This window comes from Macaca mulatta, chromosome 8, assembly GCF_049350105.2.
Source record: "Macaca mulatta isolate MMU2019108-1 chromosome 8, T2T-MMU8v2.0, whole genome shotgun sequence".
Lineage (NCBI taxonomy): Eukaryota > Metazoa > Chordata > Mammalia > Primates > Cercopithecidae > Macaca > Macaca mulatta.
Genome location: NC_133413.1, coordinates 143,456,244 through 143,479,071, shown reverse-complemented (window position 1 = coordinate 143,479,071; position 22,828 = coordinate 143,456,244). Strand labels below are relative to the sequence as shown.

Here is a 22,828-nt window from a genome sequence, read left to right as displayed (position 1 = left end):
AATATATTACCCAAAGGAAATAGGATTATCCAAAGGAACTCAGGATCCTGTTAGGTTGTGATCATGATTTAATAAAATCCCGATTAGACTACCTTATATTCAACAGAGCCAACAGAGACCCACATTGTACATGTGCAGGGAAAGGTGCACTCCACCTACGCCCAGAGTTGTCCTCTCTCTGTGCTTTATGCACACTGGGCTTCCCCTCCTCAGGCTTGACCACCTACAAGGCTTTGGCCAAGAGTAGCTTGTCCAAGGCAGGGTGGGGTGGGCAGAGGAGCATGTGCTCGGTCTCTTCCAGGGTTAGCCACATCCTCGTGAGTGACTGTGACTGCCGGTGAGAGCAGGAACTGTGCATTCAAGCAGAATGCAGACCTCACAGCTCACTCCCACTTCGCTGTGCCTCCAGCAAGCTGCACAAAGCTGCGTGTTTGCCAGGTGCATGGTGCATGCTCTCTTTACTAAGAAATTTAACTCGGAAGGCTGGTGCTTCAGTGTCTTTTCAGGACTGGGAAAGGGTGATGATTTAACAAGAGTCCCTTCATCCCCCCGCCTCATTGTCTCAGTTCTCAGTACGACAAGCATCCTCCATGAAATACGGGTGGCATGGCCCAGAACGTGGGTATTCTAACTTGCAGCCCTGAGCTGCAGAGCTTCTGGGTCAGCTCCAGTTTTCCCCGGTGATTTATTCACAGCTGTAATTTGTGGATGTGCCTGTGTTGCTCACTATCCCGCAAGTGTCTAATTTCTGAATCCCCCCATTACTACTTCCTAAACTCACGTAAGCATTGCACACAGTAGTTATTCAGCAATTGGTCAATATCTCTTGATCAAGTCAGACATTGAGGTCCAGAGCCCTTAGGAAATGCCTGGCTGGAGACATCCGAGGCCCCCTCCCTGCCTACCTTCACAGCCTTTGCTCTGTTGATGAGCCCGTCGTCCTGAGAACTCCCGATGAGCAGATCGACCTCTGCCCGTAAAGACCTCTTCAGTGCTCTGGCTGGAGGCTCACGGAGGAACTGGCCATCGATCACAGGACCCCAGTAGTGGAAAGGGCCACTCACGGCCAGGAGCTACATTGGATACAACAATAATCAGTTGTCCTGGAATAATCAGTTGCATTGCTTTGCATAAAGAGGTCTTAACCATACTGAATGCCAATGCTGGTTATACATCTGGGACTCTACTGGGAGAAAATGACCAGGACAACTGGCAGGCAGGACACCATGTGACAAAGTCAAGGGCTGGAAGGTGAATGAATCTCACTCTCAGCAATGATGGTCTCCAGGGGAGCATCCCAGAGGTGACAGCAGGTCCCCAGCTAGGGATGGGAAAGCCTGAGCCTGTAGGTGGGTGAGGAAGTCAGGAGGAGACAGTCGTTGAAGAGGAGGCAGTGACTGACAGGCGAAATGCACCAGCTCCAGTTATGATCAAATTAGCCTACACTGAGGGGAGCTGAGGATAAGACCTGCTCCAATTCTGTGAGTCCAGACTCATTGCTAAGACGATCAGACCATCAATTGCAATGACAACAATTATTCCTGCTAGTGTCCCCTTCATTAATGTGAGGGCCAGCCAGAGATTTGGTCTGCAAGCAAGAACTTTGCATGCTAGAAAGGGAACACACAGCTATCCCATATAAGGGTATGAAGTGACTCAAATACACTGCCATCTGTGAAGCCATGTCTGCAATGCTCAATACATGTAGCTGTGACCTGTCAAGGGTTTGGTCGCCTGCCCACCATGGTCCTGGCATGAGGCCAAACCCTTCACATGTGTTACTTCATTCTCTCCTCCTACTCTATAAGGTCTGTATAACTATTCCCAGGTTATAAATAAGAAAGACAAATTGCAGAGGCATCTGTCTACCCTCAGTAACCATGTTTAGACTGTTGCAGGCTGTGGCACATGCACGGCTCTGGGGGTTAGGGAATGTGAGTTCCAGCTCCAGCTGGTCATCAGCCTCATGTGTGGTATGGCTGGGGTGGGTCACACTTCTTTTCTAGGTCTTCATTTTCTATTTGTAAAGGACCAGAGAATGTCCCTTCCCAATTTGCACTTGTGTGCTCACCTTGGTCTGGGCGTCATTGAGGATATTGGCAGGCTTTTGGCGGAGGCAGGACACCACTTCTTGGCTGGATGACACAGGGCAGCTGACCTCCTTTGCCAAAGCAACTGCCTGCTGCTGAGCCCTCTCGTGGCTGATGATGGCGGCTGGGGAGAGTGCAGAGCCTCCCTGGAAGAGAAAGCAGGCTCAGGGCTGATGGTCCAGATCATCTCCTGTCCCTGCTCACCTGGAGCCCTCAGTGCCACATCAGGGTTCTGCATCCTTCCTCCAAGCTTGGGGGTCCCAGGACCCATTCTGGGGATGCACACAGTGGGGAGGTCAGGATTGGTCAATGGCATATCAGCATGCAGTGTGATATTGAACAGGTGTCTCTCTAGGCCTCAGTTTCCTAGCCTGTGAAGTGAGGGTGCTGCTCAAGGGAACCTTTGGTCTTGGCTGTGCAGATGAATTTGTATAAAGAGGCAAACGGCTGATGGTTCTTTAAGAGGACTGGAGATCAGCAAAGTCCTCTGGGAAGAGAACTCTGCAAAGATAGAACCATCTCCCACCAGCCCCTCCTGGGGGCTCGTTAACTAGCAAGCTTTCCTGACTCCATTAAGATGGAGCTGGACTTTAAAATGGAAGCCCACCTAGGAGGCAATGGAAACACAGTCTTTGTAAGGGTAAACTGCTTCATCAAAGTCAGGGTACTCTCTGCTAAAATGACAGGTTTCTCACTTTGGGAGGACAAGGTGGGCGGATCATGAGGTCAGGAGATCGAGATCATCCTGGCTAACACGGTGAAACCCCATCTCTACTTAAAATACAAAAAATCAGTTGGGCGTGGTGGCAGGCGCCTGTAGTCCCAGCTACTTGGGAGGCTGAAGTAGGACAATGGTGTGAACTCAGGAGGCGGAGCTTGCAGTGAACCGAGATGGCGCCACTGCACTCCAGTCTGGGTGACAGAGCGAGACTCTGTCAAAAAAAGAAAAAAAAAAAAAAGACAGGTTTCTTCTTTCTAATAATGTAAGTGGTAGGAGCTGGGTTCCAGGAAGTTCATCTCTGCCTGGACTATTGGTAGAACTGGGTCATCTGCCCTGGGAGGAACAAACGAGCTGAGTGGGGTCCTGACCAGTGTGCAGTTCCAGGGCACATCTTCCAGTGGGTACCCCATAGCTCAGACACTGGCTGCCCACTGAAGAGACATGGATAACTAGGGGAGGCAGTGGTGGCCATACTAGTGCCACTGCTCTTACCGCTGCTACTGCCACTGATGGAAATAATAGCAACAACTGTGGATTGAGGGCTTCGACAAACTCACTCTCACTCAAGAGGTTCCCTATTTCAACTCGTCGGATCCTCACAGCAATTGTGTAAGTCGGTTGCTCTTACTGTCCCATTTAACAATTATGTAGGAGGCAGGGCTGGGATCTGACCCCAGTGGCCAAACAGCCACTGTGAAGTGGCCCTTTCATATACCTGGTAGGTTCCTGACGAAAGGTGTTGGCACTGTTGTTACGATGATCTCTGTTTATTGTCAAGCTCAAGAAGGGGCATGCGGCTAGGGTCAGAGGCAAGGCTGGACAGTCAGAATCTCAGCCAGCGGCAAGGAAAAACACAAGTGCGTGGAACTGGGGGATCCTGGACATGGCCACTGTGAGACCTGGTGTCAGAGGAACTTTTGTAATGGCTCTGGGCTTCTCAGAACAGGCCTGGCAACTAGGTCCATCGACTCCAGAAAGGGCTGGGAGATATACATGGTTTTCTGTCCTTAACCGCTTAGACAAACTCAGAGTCTCCTGGTCCTGCTTTAAAACAAAGCAAGGCTCATGTGCTACGTGATCTCCAGCCAGTGGCTCACTCTGCTCTCCAGCGTTTTTACAAGAGAGAGAATCCTAACTCCCAGGATCCTCTGATAAGCAGCAGCAATAAAAGTAAACTACTCAGCCAGGCCGAGGCCTGGAATTCAATGACTCAAGGAACAAGGGTCAATATGATTTAGCCTATTGTTGAGTTCTTGTGCCCTCAGGTTTATTTTTCCAACAATGAGCAGGGCAGCTTTTCTGAGAACCACTGGGTGTACTTTAAATTAAAAAGAAAGAAAGAAAACACACACACACACTCAAAATATTCAAGCTCAAAACTCTGTGTTCTGAAGAGCAAACTGCAGAAGGGCCCACAGGCAGGCAGAGAGGAGATGTGAATGTCAGGATGGGGCCCTCTTTGACGTTCTCAGTATTTTCTTTGGCTATAAAAAGCCAGGGATCCTGATATGGTGAGGAAGTGGTTAAAGGCATGGGTCACACTGATATTGCAAGATGGCTTAGAGAACTTTTCTTTCTCTGAAAGTATGTTGTTTAAATTGATCTTTCGGAAGGAAACCTTTTTCACCATGGAAAATTGGTGTGTAAGCAAGCCAACGGTTGACTCGGCCTTCATTTGAAAGCACTTGATTAAGACAAAGCACTCAGGGGCAGGAGGGGAGTTGCTATGCAGAGGTGTGCAGAGAACATGAGATCGGGGCAGAAGGGCCCGGTTTGAACCCCAGCTGTGTCACTCCCTGGTGAAGCGGGCTCGGGCAAGTGACCATCTGTGATGAGAACAATCAACCGTACTTCACAGGGTTGCTGCAAAGATGCATGAGGCCAGGCAGGTGAAGAAGCGTGTCCTCTGCACAGCGGGAGCTGTGGCTGCACTGTGGTTAGTGCAGTGACATTCATGGGACCCCACAGGATGTAAAGGGATCAGTCTTCTCAGTCCGCCCAGGCATGCCTGTAGGTCCGTAGCCCTGGGCTCTGGCTTTATCTAAATCTGACCTAGCTATTCAATGGCGAGGAGTTTCCGCTGGTTGTTGTTTTTTTAACTTTAAAAATAGTTCAGGTCAAAACCACAATTGCTGACCGCTGCTTTTTGTTCCTGGGGCCTCCGACCATGGTGAGGTGCCTTGACCTCAGTTAGTCACTGTAGTCGCTTTGGAGCCAGGACCTGCCCCTGCCCAAGCACACATATCCACACACAGCCACAGGTGGAGACACACTCACGCAATCAAGGAGTTTATGCTACTGCTTCTCAGAGGATCCTGGGAGTTAGAATTCTCTCTCTCTTTTAAAAATCCTGGAGATCAGAGTGAGCCACTGGCTGGAGATCACATAACACAGGAGCCTTGCTTTGTTTTAAAGCAGCACCAGGGGACCTGGAGTTTGTCTAAGTGGGTTAAGGACACACACAGATACCGACGGAGACATACGCTTACACGCACAGACACACGGCCACAGACAGAAACACACACACGCACAGACATGGCCACAGATGGAGACACACAGTCATAGATAGGGACATACACAGAGCTATGCAGTTACACACACAGATACTCGTGGTCACATAAAAAACACAGGCATACACTCACAGACACAGGGAGACCCACACTTAGAAACACACAGTCACAGAAACATCCAGCTACAGAGAGAGATACCCACACACATAGACACACACTCACGTAAGCGCAGAAAGACACAAACACACACAGTCACGGACACATAGACACATACTCAAAGGTACACAGACACACCCAGACACCTACAGATAGACTCACACACTCAGACACATACACACAAACACACACACAAAGCTGCCCTTGTTGAAATGTTGAAAGTTGCCCTTGTTGAAATGGACCCTGTGGCATTTTCTGGGAGGACTCCCTCAGGCAGCCTCCCCAGAGCAGCTCCAATAAGCAAAGCAACAAGGAGCGGGGTGGGCAGCTACCCGGACAAGCAGGAGCTCTGGCGGCTCTGCCTTGGGGCATCCGTGCATCAGAGGGTCCTCTGGATGGACTCTGCCTCCCTCCTGGCACCTCTCGCACTTCTCAGCCCCTCCCTGGAATGTGAATCCTTATCTACAGCAGTGTCTACCTCACGGGGAGACGGGAAGGATGGGAAGCCCAGTAAGCAGGTGCTCAGTGAGCTCCTTATCCATCAGGCATGGCGTGGAATCGAGGAGTTAATTCCTACAAAGCTCTTTCAGCAGTGCCCAGCACAGACACAGCAATGAAGACGAGGATAAACATTCAAGTAGCACTTCCTGTGTGCCTGGCATTGAATGCGGGTTGTACGTGTAGAAGCTCACCTACCTCTCAGAGCAATCCCAGGAGTTGGGTAACAACAGTATTATTTCAACTTTAGAGGAGGCTCCAGGGTAGAGTTGAAGCCACTTCCCCAGAGTCTCAGAGCTGGGGGTGACAGAGCCAGGATTTGAGCCCAGGCTGCAGGTGCCAGAGCTCCATGTTCTAACCAGTGTGCCATCTCATGCTTGTGGTGGACAGTTCCTTTCTGTCCCCATGAGAGGGTGAGGCCAAAGCAAAGTAAAAAGCTCATGGCTCTTGTTCCAGACAGACTGGTGTTTTAATTCCAGCTCCTCCCATGGCCATTTTGCCAATTTCCTTTGTCTTTCTGAGCTTCCAGTTCCTAATCTGTAAATTGCAGATGTTATGATCAGCATTCACAGAGCTGATGCACAGATTAAAGGAGACAATGGAGGTAAAATACCTGATGTGTAATTTGCACTCAAAGTTGGTTGTACTCATCATTAGGAATGTTATTATCCATGATTTAATGCCTGCAATGAAACTTGATGAAACTCGTCATTACAACCTAGGCTGATGGGGAGCAAGTCCCTTGCACTGTCTGACTTGGGGGAAGGTGCCTCTACACACGAAGCAGCTGTGGAGCTGGCAAACTTGCTTCCCTGTGGTACCAAGGTGCTTTCTTGCCCACTCTCATGATTTATTTCCTGCCACAACACTATGAAGTGAAATCACGTAGGAAGGACTATGTCTTTTCAGGGAGAAATTCTCTGCTGCACAGAACCTGAACCCAGGTATTCCAACTCCAAACCCAGGGTTTCTGTCTGCTTCTCCTGGGAGAAAACAGACATGTGACTTCTAAGCCCTGGCCAGACCACTGGGCCTCTAGAAACTTAACTATCTCTAGCTGACTTATTGAATGCTGGCTTATTGAAATCAATTGCCAAGTATTACCTGAGAGTTATCAACCTTGTATTTCTTTTGACTCTATTTTATTCGAGGCAAAGTGAGTCACAAAGAAGCATACGTCTCAAGCCCCAGTTAGTTGGATGCTTTTTAAAAATGTGTACTATATCCAGGAGGACATACATACTGGTGGCCTCCAGATGAGCTCTGTGCAGTAATCAGCAGGAGTGAGCCAAGAATTCTTGTGTTTTGGGGATTCAGGGGAGGGAGGGATTTCTGGGCACTAGGGTGGCCCAGAGGAAGCTGCAGAGAATCACTAGGACTTGAGTGGATCTCTATGAGAGGAAAGGAATGGGAGAAGCAGGGTGGGTGACCATTCTGAGGGGGAGTGGGCAGGGACGGCAGTGGGGTCAGAGGCTGATTACCCAAAGGAGTTATAGATAGGAGCTGGGTCCTAAGTAACCCAGCAGCCCCAGGACAGGGCCTGGAACTCAAAATAAGTATTGCATGAGTGAATGAATGACTGTATGAGTGAGGGAGTGAAGAAATGAATGAATGGCAGGCAGATGGACCAGTGACTTCTAAATGAAGAGAAGAATTTCCATAGAAGTGTGGTGAGAAGTAAACTTCAGAAGTCATTAAATCCCAGACTAAGTAAGAGATGTGATTTAGAAGGCACCAACCCTGGGACACAGAGCAGGTATCCTTCAGGCAATGGGCAACGAGGAATCCATAAAACCTTTTAAATGAGGTATGACAGAAAAGGCTTGGGAATTTCCTGTCACTGGATTCTTTGTCTTTGCATTCTCAGTGCTGAAAATGGTTGGTCGTGCTCAGCAGGCCCTCAGTAAAGGATGGAGCATCAGCACCTCCTGAATGTAAGCTTCTGACGGCGGGTGTTGGGAGGTAGTTATTCCTCTATCCCCAGAGCCCAGCACAAAGTGTGGAACACCATATGTGGAACAGAAGAGAACTGGAATGAATGGCAGGATGGTGGCTCAGCCAGTTGACTGTGGGAGGGACTGGAGCAGTGAGCATCTGAGGCAGGGAGTCCATCGGTGACTTGTAAGGTCTAAGGATAAAGGGGTAGTGTGTGACCCAGAGCGCCATGTCTCCGCCCTCACACTGACCTCTCCTGGGAACTCACCCACACCTGGAAGGTGCCACCAAGGTGTCGTAGGCCAGCTTAATTGCGGCATGCTATTGAGCAGCCAGGACAGCTTAGGGAGAGAGCTCTGGAAGCTAAAGCACAGATGGACTTTTTTGTAACATCTGAGTTTATATTTGTATTCTCTTGCGTGTTTTCTACACTAAAATCATCTTCTTTTCTTGATCCCTAAAAGCCTGAGTTTTACTCTAATTTGTAATACTTCAGTTTTGGCAAAACTTACATGAGAAGGATGATAATTAATACAACTTTCATCTTGAAATCCCAGTCTTAGGGCAAAAGATTGCACTTCTCTTTTCTTCTTAGAATCAGAAGTTCTTGGTTTCACTTGGTGAAAGCCCGTGGAATTTGGGTGAGAAAGGGAGATGGTAGCTTAACCCTTGGTCAATGTCCTTTGAACATCACGCTAAGGTTTCACTCTTGATTTCCTAAAAGGCATCAAAACTACCTGTTGGTAAAGTCATGATCTAGGGGACAATCTGAAATGTAAGATTTGAAGGAGGCCTAGTGAATGCTATTCCTTCTTTCTTGTATAAAAAGTGCATGTGTGTGTGTTTACTTAAGGGAAAGCAGAAAAGACTTAAACATTTATAAGGCACCTTCTAAGGGCCATGTCATTTATTCACGTTTTCTCTCATGATCTCCAAAACAACCCTCTAAGTGTAATATTATAATCCCTATTTTACAGATAGAGAGACTGAGGCCTGGAGTGGGTAGGTAATTTTTCCAAGGTCATATAATTGATCAGTAGCAGGGCTAGAATTATAAAGATTTCGTTTCCCCCAAACTGTGCTACCTATCCGAGAAAACAGCAATCACTAAGCACATTGCAGACCCTTATTTTCCATTCCATTCATGAGTGGCTGGTGGATGGCGACTCATAGGCAAGGTTTTTGCAAGGGTGGCTGGGACAGCAAGAGGAGGAGGAGGAGGAGCAGGAGGGGAGTTTAGCTTCTCCGTCACAGGATTGCCATAAGGCTCAAAAACACACCATGTCACATTTGCAGACTGAAAAGTCCTCGTGAGACAAGAGAAAGTCTATCCCAAGTTGCTTTGATTCCCATGTACAACTGTGCTGCATTCTGCTTAAGACAGAGCTCTCGCCTCTATTGGCTCCTTTAAACTCCCACTACCATCCTAGGAAGTAGGAAGAACCAATATTACTGAAAACAGTACTTTCTTAATCATTCTTTTGTGTATGGCCCACTTCATTTCAAGAAGAATTTGGGGTACACTCAAGAAACAGTGTCTAAGAAGTTTAAAAACCTGCTAGTAGCAGGTGAAAGAGGTTAAGACCCAGGCTTTCTGGCCCCAGGTTTTTGTTTCCCATGATGCCATGTTGTTTCAACAGCTGGAGGAGGCATCCAGTCCCAGGGCACCTCCTGCTGCCTGGCCCCACCGGGTTTATTTGAACAGTCTGACTTCATCAATCCACAGAGCCTTCTAACAATTCAAGGTGAGTGAATGATGGAGGAGTTCTATTGGCTTTTTATGCTTTTCAGAATATTCTAACTTGTCTCCAATGAATTAATGTTAAATTTTTAACTAGAAAAAAATTAAATTACATTTAAAAAGATGAATTCCACACTAAAATATAACTGATCCTTGTCAAGACGGAAGCACTCATTACAGCTTATCGTGTAAGCACGTCAGTGGACAAGTGACGTGGCCAAGTCCATTTAGAAAACCTTTGCAGGGACAATAAGAGGTGGGAAGAAATGAGAATCCTCAAACCCTGAGGGAGGAAGGGGGTGGTTCTGGCTGAGAGAAGAGGTCCAGCAATAAGCCTTGCTCTCTTCACAGATCGGCACAAATGCAATAGTTTTCGTACTCTAGAAAAAGATGGTCATATACTGCTCTACATCCATCAGTGCGACCTTAGCTTATTTAAAGAGGAAACAGAACGCCCTTTGCAATTTTTAAAGCAAAAATAGCAGTCCCCAAATAGAAAATACAGGTGAACAAAACAGAGAAAATTAAAATTACACATAATCCTCGCAATCAAAGAAAACCACCGTTACATGCTATTAGCTTCCAGCATGTCTCTTCCGTGTGTGTGTGTGTGTGTATGTGTGTATACACATGTATTCAGGAAATACAGAGAGCATATTGTTTTTGAGCCTGTCTTTCCCCCCTAACAATCCATTGTCTACATCATTATGTATCATTACTTATTTATTTACAAGATTGTTTTCAATGCCAGCATGCTAATTAAATTTAGGATTTTAGGTTATTAGGGAGAATGTTATAGACAGGTTAGGGGCACCTGCAGGCCATGGAATATGATAGACTTGGATACAAATCCCAGTTCTGATTTGCAGATGTTTGATTTGAGACTTTCTTCATCTGTAAGGAATATAACAATATTGAGAGCTTCCCCATTGGATTGTTGTACTAAAGAAATGAGAAAGTTTTCTGTAACGGTATGGTGCATTACAAACTGTAAATATTTAATAAATGATAGTTGTTGTTTCAGGCTTTATGATGTTACAGACAATACTGCAATGTACATCTTTATAGCTAAATCTATTCATATATCCATGATGATTTCCTTATGCAAAGGCATTACTGGGTCAAAAGGTATAGTTTTTTTTTCCATCAATAAGATAATAAAAATGTATTAAATGAGTTGTTTCCATGGCATTTTAATAGTTTCTCATTAAATAGCTGCCACATGAACATCTGTATTAAAGAAGAATGTTTTTTGTTGTATCATAAACATTTACCTAGTATTTTAAGCTACGATTCTTGGTATCTATAGCTAACTTTAGGAAATTGTGTTATTGTGATATAATTCACATACTACAGAATTCACCCACTTAATTCAATGGTTTTTAGTTATAGTCACAGAGTTGTGCAATCATCACCACATCTAATTTTAGAACATTTTCATTATCCCACAAAGAAATCCTGTACCCATTAGCAGTCATTCCTCATTCTCCACCCTCACTCCCAGCCCCAGGCCATCACTAATCTACTTTCTGTCTCTATAGATTTGCCTATTCTGGACATTTCATATAAATGGAATCATATAATACGTAGCCTTCTGTGTCTGGCTTCTTTTATTTCACCTGTATTATAGCAGGTATTAGTACTGTATTTATTTTCATTGCTGAATTATACTTAATTGTATAGAGAAACCATTATTCATTGGCTGGTAAACATCTGGGTTGTTTCTACTTTTTGCCAGTTATGAATAATGCTGTTGTGAACAGTCATATACAAGTTCTTATATGGATGCATGTTTTCACGTCTCTTGAATGCACATGTAGGGGTGGAATTGCTAGGTCACATGAAAACTCTGTGTTTAACCTTCTGAGAAGTTGCCAAACTGTTTGTCAAAGTGGCTGCATTATTTTATATTCCCACTAGCAATAAAAGAATGCTTTTACTTCTTCATATCCTCAGTAACACCATCTGATTTTTAAAAATTGTTATTATTATAGGCATCCTACTGTGTGTGAGTTAATGTCTCATTATGGGTTTAATTTGCATTTTGCTGATGACTGACTGATAGTGTTAAGAATCTTTTGCTGTGCTTATGGGCCCATTTGTACATCTTCTTTGGAGAAACGTCTATTCAGATCCTTTGCTTATTTTCAGATTGAGTTATTTGTCTTTTCGTTATTGAGTTGTAAGTATTCTTTATGTTTTCTTGGTACAAGTCCCTTATTAGATACATAATTTGCAAATATTTTCTCCCATTATGTGGATTTTCTTTTCACTTTCTTTGTGGCATCTTTTGCAGCACAGAATTTTTAAAATTGTGATGAAATCCGATGTATCTATTTTTTCTTTTGCTGCCTGAGGTTTGGTGTCTTATCTAAGAAACCCTTGCCTAGTGCAAGGTTCACGAGTTCTGCCTTGCATTCTATAGATAGATATTTTACAATACAAAAACCTTTTTTTTTTTTTTTTTTTTACAATGGACTGCTAACCTGTCCTACAGAGAGATTGTACCTTGGTATATTTTTATACTTGCAAGTTTAAATCACCCACCAGCTGTGTCTACACATGGAGGAAAGAGAAGAAAAGTACCAAAAAGTAACGGGGAGCTGGTGTGCTCCAAGCACTTTACATGCTGTTCTCAGTTTGTGCTCACTAAACCTCTGAAGCAGGAAGACACGACTATGCCTCTTTTATTAAAGAGTGAGGCTCAGAGAGGGTAAATGACTTTGTCCCAAATCACCCACTGCTGGGGAATTGGATTCAGGCTATTTGTCTCCAAAGCCACAACACTACCCACCCTCTATGTGCCAAACAGAATCTGCACTCAACCTGCCTTCTATAGACATCTTTGACAGACACTGCCGTCCATGTGGTCTAGCTGTAGAACTGTCCCCCTTGCCTGTGGAGGCACAGTGTGGAGGCCTTCCCAGGCCCCTGTGGGGGAGCCCTCTAAGGGGTCTCTCCCAGGCACTTCTGCTGGGAAATGGAGAGGACCTGAGCCTTGGCTTTGTCTCTTTAGTTCAGAGCCAGCACCTGTCATATTTTCCTACAGGTCTTGCAGACTTGACAAAATGCCTTTTTCCATCTGTTACAAACATGAAGTCTAATTGCCTCTGTCACCTTCTGGCTGTCAGAAGCCATTTAAATGCTTGGCACTTGAAAATTTCTGATTTCCCAGGCAAAGGTGTCACACTTTAAAAGTGACACCATGAGTGATAGCCGAGGCAATGGCTGCCCTCTTATTTCAAAGAGAATTTAAAATGCAGGCTCCTGAGCCTCCCTTCCATTGTCAATGAGCATTTCATACATACACATGGGCATATGTTTCCTTTTAAAAATAATTTCATCATTATAGCTTGTAAAAGACCCTGACTGCTTCTTTCTAGTCATTTATTATTGCAGCTTTGTTTCAGGGCCCAGGAGAAGAGCTAGAGCAGTGGGGACTGCCTAGACAGAGGCAAAATCTCTTTCTATTTTCCTTCCAGTAGCCCCTAGACTGCCTCTCTCTCTCCATTTCTTCCCTCCTTTCTTTGCTTTCTCCCTCCTTCCTCCAGTAAATGCCATGGGCCAGCTCTTGACCAGCAGAAAGGACTCACCATGCCTGCCCTAGAAAACACAGTGCGTGCAGAAAGTTCTGAGATGCTGATGGGTGGGAATGGCCTCATGAACACAGCCGAGGGAATGGCATAGAAGGTGCCTGGGAGGGATCAGGGTCGCCTCTCAGAGGACAGCGCCACAGAAGGTACGGCCTGGGCTGAGTGACTGAGGTGGCTCCGTGCAGAGATAGAGGAGCCGGGGGAAAACTGCGAACCACTGGGTGCAGACGGACCATCTGAGGAGGTGGTGGCTTCACTAGAACCTGGACAGGGCAGCAGGGCACTGGATGAGAAGGGCACACATGGGTCCCTGAGCCTGCTTAGTTTCTGGAACCCACATCACACAATTCCAACATTATCCTCTATGAATCCTCTTCAAATAAACTAATCATTATTATTTTAAAGAGATGCAGAAAAAAATAGAGACCATGGGCTTTCAGGTTGAAGAAATCTTACTGAATCTTGCACTGACAACTTAGTAATTGGCTTAACTCTCTGGGTCTCCATTTCCTCATCTGTAAAGTGGGTATGTGATATGTGGCATCAAGAGCGTAGGCCATGGGGTCCATCAGCCCAGGTTCAAGTCCAACACCCCCTCTAACCAGCTATGTGTTCTTAGGAAAACTATTTAAAGTCCCAGTGCCTTAGTTTCCCCTAAGATAAAATAAGGATGAGAATATTTACCTCATTCATTTGTTAAGATGAATTGATAACATGTAAATTGCTTACATGTTTCAAGTTTACAATAAGTAGTAGTAGCAGTTGTTAAAACTGCTTTGATATTTGATATTTCAAACTATTTGATATTTCAACTCTTTGATATTTCAAAGAGTTCTTGTGAAAATTAAGTAACAAGTTCAAAAAATACTTGATAACTGACAACTGTATAGTGCTTTACAGGTCATAAAGTATTAGCAATAATAAATAATGATAACTGACATCTGTACCATGCTTTACAGGTTATAATTATTTATTATTGCTACTTAAACAAAAATAAAATTTTCTAGTCTAAAAATGGCTTTTGGGATTGAAATGTTGTTTTGGCCAGAACTATTTCTATAGCAACTAGGCCTGCCTACTCATTGCTTTCCCTCCATGGCTGCCCCACACGACTAAGTGTAATTAGTTGTGGCTCAGTGAGCACCGAAGCCAGTGCTGACATATGATTTCACACCCATCCAGTCGGTTATAACTGGATGACACTGTTTTAAATTACATCAAGGCTAGTTTCGAGTTTTTCTTTTGATAACAATGAGAGAAACTTATCATTAGAAAACAGTGTATGTCATGAAAGTATTAAGGCATCATAGAATGAGAACAGTAGAGGAAACCTTAATAATAAACCTTCATAAAAGTCACAATAATGCTGTTACAGATCCTACCCTCATTTTGTGCTGTTCAAGCACACTTAGAAGTGGTTGGGCAAGGTTTCTTAGCATTGTTGTTTAGGAGATGAAAATGCCAGGGCAGAGTGTTTAAGAGGCCTGACTCCGGTGATGTGGGGAAGCTAGCCACAAAGGCCTTATCGTTCAATGTCCAGCTGCTGTTTCTACTTTCCCAGGGCCCACAGCCTGCTCTGCTGCAGCAAGCTAGTCGATCATCAAGATAATTCCATGGGCATCTGTGAGCTCCTCCTATCTGCCCAATGCTGCAGGGAATCAGAAATGATTAAGGCCTTAAGAAAGTTTGCAATCTATGGGAGAGAAAGATTTTCTTCTTAACTTGCTCCCTGTCTCTCCTGCCCTCTCTCCCTTCTTTCCCTCCTTCTTTCCAGTGGACCTTTGCTGGTTGCCTCAGGCATGCAAAGTGCCAAAGCTAGCTGTCAATAACTGGCCAAACAGATATACTCCCTGCCTTCTTGGAACTTATAGTTTTTGAAAGTCAGACCAATAGAAAAAATAGGGAAGGTTGGTGTTATGAGACACCCTTGAAACAATTCCCTTCATGGGGCCTAACAACACCCAACACCACCAACACCATACACCGTACACCCTATACCATACATCATATACATGGGAAGACTTTGTCTTTTGTCTGTGTCCTTAAACAGAGTTCACAAGGATCTCTGTGCCCTTTATAGAAGATAGACTCTAAATTGGCACCAAGGGAAGATAAAATACATTTCAACATTCCTGGCTAGATTCCTCTTTGCTTAGAAATGAGATGCCTGTTTCCTCCTCTACGTTTCCGTTGGAGCAGTGTTCTCTTGAGTGGGGCCTGTGTGACAATCCACCGGAAGCAGGAAGGCTTACACAGGAGCGCAGCCACAGGAAGTGAGCAAAGAAAGCAACGTTGCAAACAACTGAAATTGGGTCCTGCTCAGAGAACTTCCCAACCTCTGGGAACATTGCTGACCTCTTCATCAACCCTTGCAAGGCTAAGAACAGTAAGGTCTCCCTCGATGTGGAGGCTAGGTTGAGCAGAGAACTTCCCAACCTCTGGGAACATTGCTGACCTCTTCATCAACCCTTGCATGGCTAAGAACAGTAAGGTCTCCCCCGATGTGGGTCTAGGTTGAGCAATAACAGAAGAGAACAGCTTGAACGAATCAACATATCCATGCAGCTCTTTGCAGCAGACAGCTGTGGTGGACAAAAAGCGGCTACTTTTTTTTTTTTTTTTTCCTTCTTCTTCCTGAGAATATTGTTAGTGCCAAAAGACCTCCCGAAGATGCTGATGACATACATTTAGGCTCCACTCCAGCTGGAGAAATCAGCTCATCCAGATGGACCACTGATCCAACTTTGGAGATGTTCCAGAAACATAAACTTTTATCTCCAGAGAAACAATAGGGTCTGCTCTCCCCACAGATGTTTTTCATAGTTAGCTTATTGTCTTCCCCAGAGGTGAAAAGTCACCATTTACAGTGTATGTACTTTAATTCAAAAGGCACAACCTTCATTTATTCTTTTATTGAGGGATAGCTATGGATCACATCTTTGGGGATAACCTCTGTGCTAGGCTACGTGGTCATGGTTAGACATACTCCTGCCTTCCCAAGCTCAGGCTCCAATTTGAAAGGAAAGAAAAGCACCTCTATCTGGTGGTCCCCTCCTATGTGCCTTGTACTGGACCAGGTGGGCTGTACACATTATTATGTATGGATTCTCATGATAAAGTAGTATCAGAAACATCACTAGGCTGAGAGAAAGAATCAGAAAGCCCCACAAGATCACACAACTCCTAAGTACCTCAAATCCTCTCTTGCTCATTACTCCAATATGCAATGTGTCGCATTCCTACGATACAGATAAAACACCAAGGGGCCTTCTGAGAGGGAGCAATCATTGTTGGCTGAGAGGCATCTGGGAAGATGCATGGACAAGGTTAGCTCTGGGTTGGGCCTGAAGGGACCTGCCCCATGCCCTTGCAGGGGGAAAGGCATCCACACAGGAGAGGAAGGGCAGTGGTGAAGCACATGAGGAAGAGGTGAGGGGCTTGTCTACAGTGCACAGTGGTAGGGGAGTTCCTATGGTGAGTGGGGCATGGAGGCCTTAAGTGCTGACATTGCCATGGGGCTGATAAGGAGGGTGGAGAACAGGTTGATGAGCTTTGAATGCCAGGAAAGGGGTAAAGTGGATCCTGTGGGAAAAGGATGAAGATGGTCCTGAGTTTGGGGCAGCTGCTTGAGGAGGATGACTGCAGGGCCTGAGTCTTATTTGGAGACACAGGGCTGAAAGAGGATGGGAAGGGAGCATTGGCAGGGAGAGGTGGGATGTGGGAAGACCCAATGGGAGGCTAGTGAAATAGTGACAGCAAATTTCCTACTTCTAGAGCTCATGAGCCTAGGCCCAGTGGTGTCACTCATCAGCTGGGTGACTGGAGGCAACTAAGTTAAGCCCTATCAGCACCAGTTTCTTCAGGTGATGTCTAGATACATAGAGTGAGTTGAAAGACTAAATACATAATATAAGCAAGAGCCAAGTTGCATTTCCCCAAAATTCATTCCCTTTCCTTTCTGTCTGCTCCTTGAACACAAGAATTTCCAGCCCCAAACCTTTGTATCTGTTATGTCCTTTGCCTGGTGTTTTTTCCTCTTGATTTTCATATCAGAGTCACTCTGGACTCATTTCAAATGTCACCATTCTAAGGGGAGAGTTCCTCTTACTGTTCCCATGCCCTCAATTCCCTTCTATGACTTTACTCATTTATTTCTCTAACTTCGTACCCAGAGCAATGCCTAACACATAGAAGGGGTTCAAAAAACTGTTATTAAATAAATTATTGTATGAGTGGGTCAGCACTCATCCAGCCATAGAGGGGGCAAAATTTTACTCTCGAGAACTTCTATCTTGCACGCGATCTTGAAGGTCATATGGTTTGATATGGGAATCCCATCAACAGTTTTATAGCACCAAGTGTCATGCCTTGCATTCAATCAGTGGTATTGAACTTCTCTAGCTTACACTTGGTTTTCTCCATAGATAGAAAGCTTTCTAGTTCCCAAGACTGCCTTTTCCTTCTTCCAAACTTTTGAATATTTATGTTGAAAGAGGAAAACAAATCAAGCTATGAAGTAGGAATGGAAATCTGCTCATACTGCATCAAGCTGTGACTCTGACCCAGCATGGGGCTTCAACATCACGTCTACCGCATGATGCTGAATTGCCTTAGGAGCTCTTCACCTCCTAGAACCTGGAACTCCTCTGAGACCTGAAGCTGGAGAAGTGGCTTTTTATTGCTTCCCTTGGGAAACCCATCAACCCCCAGTTGGAGAAATATAACAACTGGCTCCTGACAACGCTAAGCGTGTAAAGCTAGTTTTTACATAGGGGAACATTTCACTTTAATAAAGGTGATGACCACAGCCTAGTACTTAACTGAGTGATTCTCAATCCATGCATGGCTGGCATTGTTGTTATTTGCCTATGGCCATTAGTCTCGGCCTGATAGCTAATTCTAATTAATTTGCAAAGTCCTCTGGAAATCAGCTGCTTCCTACACAGATGGTACTGGGTGTCTCTGTGAGTCCTAAAGCCTGACCTCCTGATAGTGTCATTCGGCCGGTGCGGCAGAGCCTGGCCTGACCCCATGCTTACACTTGACGTCCTTGGTGGGGGCATCACCTGCTATGTGTTTTTGTCTTTGCTTCTTGTGCTCAGTACATGGACCTAGAAGACCAAGCTGCTGGGATGGAATCTAATGTGGTCCGGCCATGCCTCAGTGCCATGAAGTTCCTGTGTGAAACCAGGAGCCCTAGAAGTTTCCTGGTCTCCTCTCCTGGGCCCCTCCCTACCGACGTCTTTCTTTATACCCTGGGGTTTTGATCTGTGTGTCTGTCTCCTCTGCTAGATCAGAAACTCCCCGAGGGCAGGGAGGGATGGAGACACGTTCATCACACACAAACTGAGAATTCTCTCCTTATCTGTCCTCTGAATATAGGTTATACATACACAAAATTTACAATAGATGTTGGCAAAATTAAGTAATTCAGCAAATACGTAATGAACACTGTTTTGTGCTGGGCTTGGAAAACAGGGATAAAGAGTTTTTGGCTTTGAGCTCCTTGAGGGTAGGGCCTAGTCTTGCCTGGCACATGTTCCAGTTACATGCATAGCGTCTGGCACACAGTGAATGCTAACAAACGTTTGTTGAATGAATAACTGAATGAATGTATGGAGTATGAAAAGCATGCTTGAATAAATGACAATATTCTTGGAATCAAGACTTCTTCATAGATTAGAAGAAAAAGGTGTGTGAAACACTGAGGAACAGTGTGGAAAATGGCTGGGACAGGAATGGTCAGGGTGGTGGAGGAGCAGGGAAGACATGGAAGCGAACTCACAATACAATCCTCCTTGACTGGGCCTCTGCGGTGAGAAGTCCACCTCCTGCTCTTCCTCTATTTTCCTTAGGCAGTTCGTGGCTCACATGCTCCCACCCCAGTTCTTGACAGCAAACTGCTCCTCCTTTAAGATGCAGCTCACAGGCTGCCCAGACTGTAGCTTCCAAGCCCTAATTCCCTGGGACTCCTGAACAGACCGCAAACCATTTCCTCTTCTTGGGTTAAGTGCATGATGGTGGAGAGGAAGGATGGGTGACACAGCCACCCAAAGGAGCCTTGCTATACAGCAGGCTTCTGAGATGTGTACCAGGGAGCACAGGCAGACGTGCTGCAAAGCTGAGTCCACACAAAAGCAGGAAAACCAACTGGCCTCAGGGCAGCACTTTACAACCCAAGAAAGAACAACCTTCACACGTGTCTTATTTTGGGATGGGTATGATCCAGTGGTTCTCAACTGGGAGTAATTTTTGCTCCCTAGGGCACATTTGACAATTTCTGGGACATTTTTGGTTGTCGCGACTTGGAGGGGTGCGGGGTGCTCCTGGCGTCTAGTGGGTCAAGTCCAGAGATGCTGTGGCATATCCTCCAATGCACAGGCCAGTCCTGCAACTCCACCACACACACACACACACACACACACACACACACACACACACACCCCAGAGAATGCTCTGATTCAAAATGTCCAAAGTGCTGAGGCTGAGAACCCCCTCGGGGTTACTGAGAACAGAGGCCTAAGGTCAGATTAACCTGTCTAGCATGGCATCGGGTTTCAGCCCTGCCCTCTCTGGTTGGGCCCAGGGCCGACACCTGCATTCCATTCCCCTGCTCTGGCACAGCCCAGGCTTTGGGATAGCACAGCGTCCAGTAGGAGGAACACTTTCTCAAACCTACCGAGTTTCCTCAGTTACCCCAGGAGGCCAAAGGGAGGTCATAAATACCCCGGGGCTGGGGGTCGGGGGAGGTTAGCAACAGCCCCCCGGTCACCCAATGACCCACTGGAAAAAGAGAAGAGCCTGCAGCCCTGACCTCCAGGGTTCTGCATCCTGCCTTTCTCCTTCTTTTGCAGCTTCTCCTGTGAACAGGACCCGTTGAACAGGAACCCACTCTATGGGCCTCTCTCTTGTCTGCCTCTGCTTCTGACTTGAACATCTTTAGGGCTGATTGTCTTTCCCCAAAACTTTTAAAGCTTGTGTGAAACCAGCAGTCCCTTGCGTGCACACCTGTCATGCCCTGGCTTGTCCCAGAGCTGGCTTGCTTTCCTCCTACAGTTCTCAGCCTAATGATATCTCCAGAGACAGCCCATCCCCCCACAACTGGCCACCTGTGCAAAGTAGCACATCTGGGCCCCTTGGTCCCATCAACCCACTGAGTTTCCTCAGTGGGTCACCATAATTGATAGTCACATATTCCGTCTTTCCCATAGGACTCCTCCTATGTGAAGTAGTAGAATCTGCTGTGTAGTATATATTCAAATAACTGCCACCCCATAACGTTCTTTCTAGTTCTCTTCCCGTGACCCACACATTGCACCAAGTTGCCATGTCTCTGTAGTCTCCTTTAAGTTAAGTACAGGGAAGGGCAGGGCTTTTGCAGTTTATTTTTTTATTATTATTATCTTTTTTTACAGCTAAATCCCAGTTCCTGGAATATGCCTTGCTCAATAAAGTTTTACAAAAGAAATGACAGGGAATAAATTCAGAGCCTCATCTGTACTAGATTCTTGCTTGGTAAGTGTCTATTAAAAAGTCATCACAAAACTCATACCTCTGACTATCAGTCCAAAGCTCTGTTGCTCCTCTGTGTGAATTTGGGGGGAAATCTCCACTTCTGCATATTTCTGCCTGTCCCCTCTTACCTGTTAAGCAAACTGCCCACTCAGTCTGTTGCAATATTTCCTTTGTACCTTCCCAGCATGCTCTTCGCGAGCGGGTGTTTTCACAAGTTGTCTAAGGAACCATCTCTCTAGTGCAGAGTGCCTGACTGCTAAATTTAGAAGCAGCTCTGAGGGTTTTGATTCATCTTTGCAAACTACACAGAGTGAGGTTTCCAAATGACTGTCCCAGGGTGGCTGTGTCGGCCTCACTGGACTGGGGCCTGGGTCACCAGCCGTAGATTCTGGCCCTGGCTCTTCTTTGGGACTAGCTGTGTGATTGTGGGCAGATCAGTCAAGTCTCTGATGCTCTGTCCACTCTGTGAGGTGTCAGGGGCTGTGAGGGGGTCTGAGGGCCACCCCAGTGTGGTTACCTGGCATTCCAAGCTCAAGTAAGCAATTCCCAGTCTATCTTAGGGTCAGCATTGCAGAAACTTTTACCTCTTTCATCAATAAGCTCTGAAGCCCCACGTACCTGAGTTTCTCTTGATACCCACACACTTTAAGTAGGGAGATTTTATATGCAATATTTACATAACGTATAACATATACAACATACGTTTTGTAATATATAACATAAAGACTCATGTATTTTAGCATCAAACTCACCCAAAAGTTGCAAGAGTAGAACAATGCACACCTATATCCCCTTCACCTAGACTTACCAAGTATTAACATTTTTTCCCGTTTGCTCTCTGTCTCTCTCATTCTCTTTCTGTGTCTTGATATATAGATGTAGATGTATTAGGTTGGTGCAACAATGATTGTGGTTTTTGCCGTTACTTCTATGGCAGAAACCACAATAACTTTTGTGCCAACATAATAGCTGTGGATATAGGGATGCAGCTTTTCTTTTAAGAAACTCTTTGAAAGCTATAGCTGTCATGATACGAGACATCCTCTTGGTCATCATGTGTCCCCTAAGAACTAGACATTCTCCCACATAAGCACACTATTATTACCATGTCCAAGAAACTTAAGACTGGGACAATATTATCAATTGTGCACTATATATTCAAACAACTACCATCCCATAATGTTCTTTCTAATTCTTTTCCCTTGACCCACACATTGCACTAAGTCATTGTGTCTCTTTAGTCTCCTTTAATCTCAAAGCATTGCTCTGGGGTCCATTCGGCAGTGACAGAAGGAAGCCGCAAAAACTGGGAAACCGAAATCAGAGAAGCTGCAACTCTCAGCCACAGCCTTTGTGGGCCCAGCGAGCTCCAGGGATGCACAAGAGCAAATTCACAGCCCCACCAATTTGCCTTTTAATTAGAGAAAGAAGACCAAGCTTCTGAAATCCCAGAATCTTGAGTTAAGCTGGCCATATTCTCAAGTGCTTTGTAAAAAAAATTAATAATGCGTCTATCTTCCCAGTCCTTGCAGAGAGAAGCCTACTCAGAGTGGTTAGTGAAAACAGGAACCTGCCCTTCTGCAAGCCCTGTGCCTTCCTCGTTCCTAGCAGAGGAAGTATGCGGCCAGTTTAGCAACTGCAGTTCTTCTGGGTAGCATGGGCTGCTTCTCCACACTCGCGAGAGGCCCGGCTGCCTGTTTATTCCGGAGCAGCAGCAGTTGACAGACGGAGAGGCAGTGACTCTGCGCCCAGCAATCCCTCTGCAGACAGCTCCCACAGGAGTCATGCACAGTGTGTGAAGGTATTTTGGGGGGATGTGGCAGAGATGGGGTGGGGAAAGACTTCGGGACCTCTTCAACACACAGTTGGCAGGGGTCGACTTTCTGGAGCCAGAGAGGAGCTCCCTGAGCACAGGTGGGGCAATGTCTTGAGAGGAGCCCAGCTCCCAACCTGGTGCCCAGCACACTGCAGTGGCTCAGTGGGTGTTGGATACATAATTCTGTGGAGAGAAGGGCTGGAGGAGCACGGACAGGATGTTGCCAGAGGAAACATTCTGCCAAAAAGGCTTG

The 22,828-nt window shown here is 45.7% G+C and overlaps 2 protein-coding genes across 5 annotated transcripts in view; one reads left to right on the top strand and one right to left on the bottom strand.

The window, feature by feature from the left end:
• Positions 1–22,828, bottom strand: part of TG (thyroglobulin) — a 273,223-nt gene that overhangs the window by 41,826 nt on the left and 208,569 nt on the right. Inside the window, exons 42-43 of the mRNA XM_028852295.2 lie at positions 2,072–2,236; positions 906–1,073 (exon numbers count right to left, since the gene is read on the bottom strand). Coding sequence (XP_028708128.2) covers positions 906–1,073; positions 2,072–2,236 — 333 coding nt within the window. The remainder of the gene's footprint in view (positions 1–905; positions 1,074–2,071; positions 2,237–22,828) is intronic.
• The window catches only part of SLA (Src like adaptor), an 83,634-nt gene that overhangs the window by 23,121 nt on the left and 37,685 nt on the right, over positions 1–22,828 (top strand). For 3 of the 4 annotated variants that reach the window (XM_077944056.1, XM_077944058.1, XM_015146024.3), the window contains 3 exons: positions 9,551–9,655; positions 20,660–20,759; positions 22,283–22,560. The gene's annotated coding sequence lies outside the window, so the exon portion shown is untranslated. Of the gene's footprint in view, positions 1–9,550; positions 9,656–20,659; positions 20,760–22,282; positions 22,561–22,828 lie in introns of those variants that run through there. The other variant, XM_077944057.1, reaches the window with a different exon arrangement.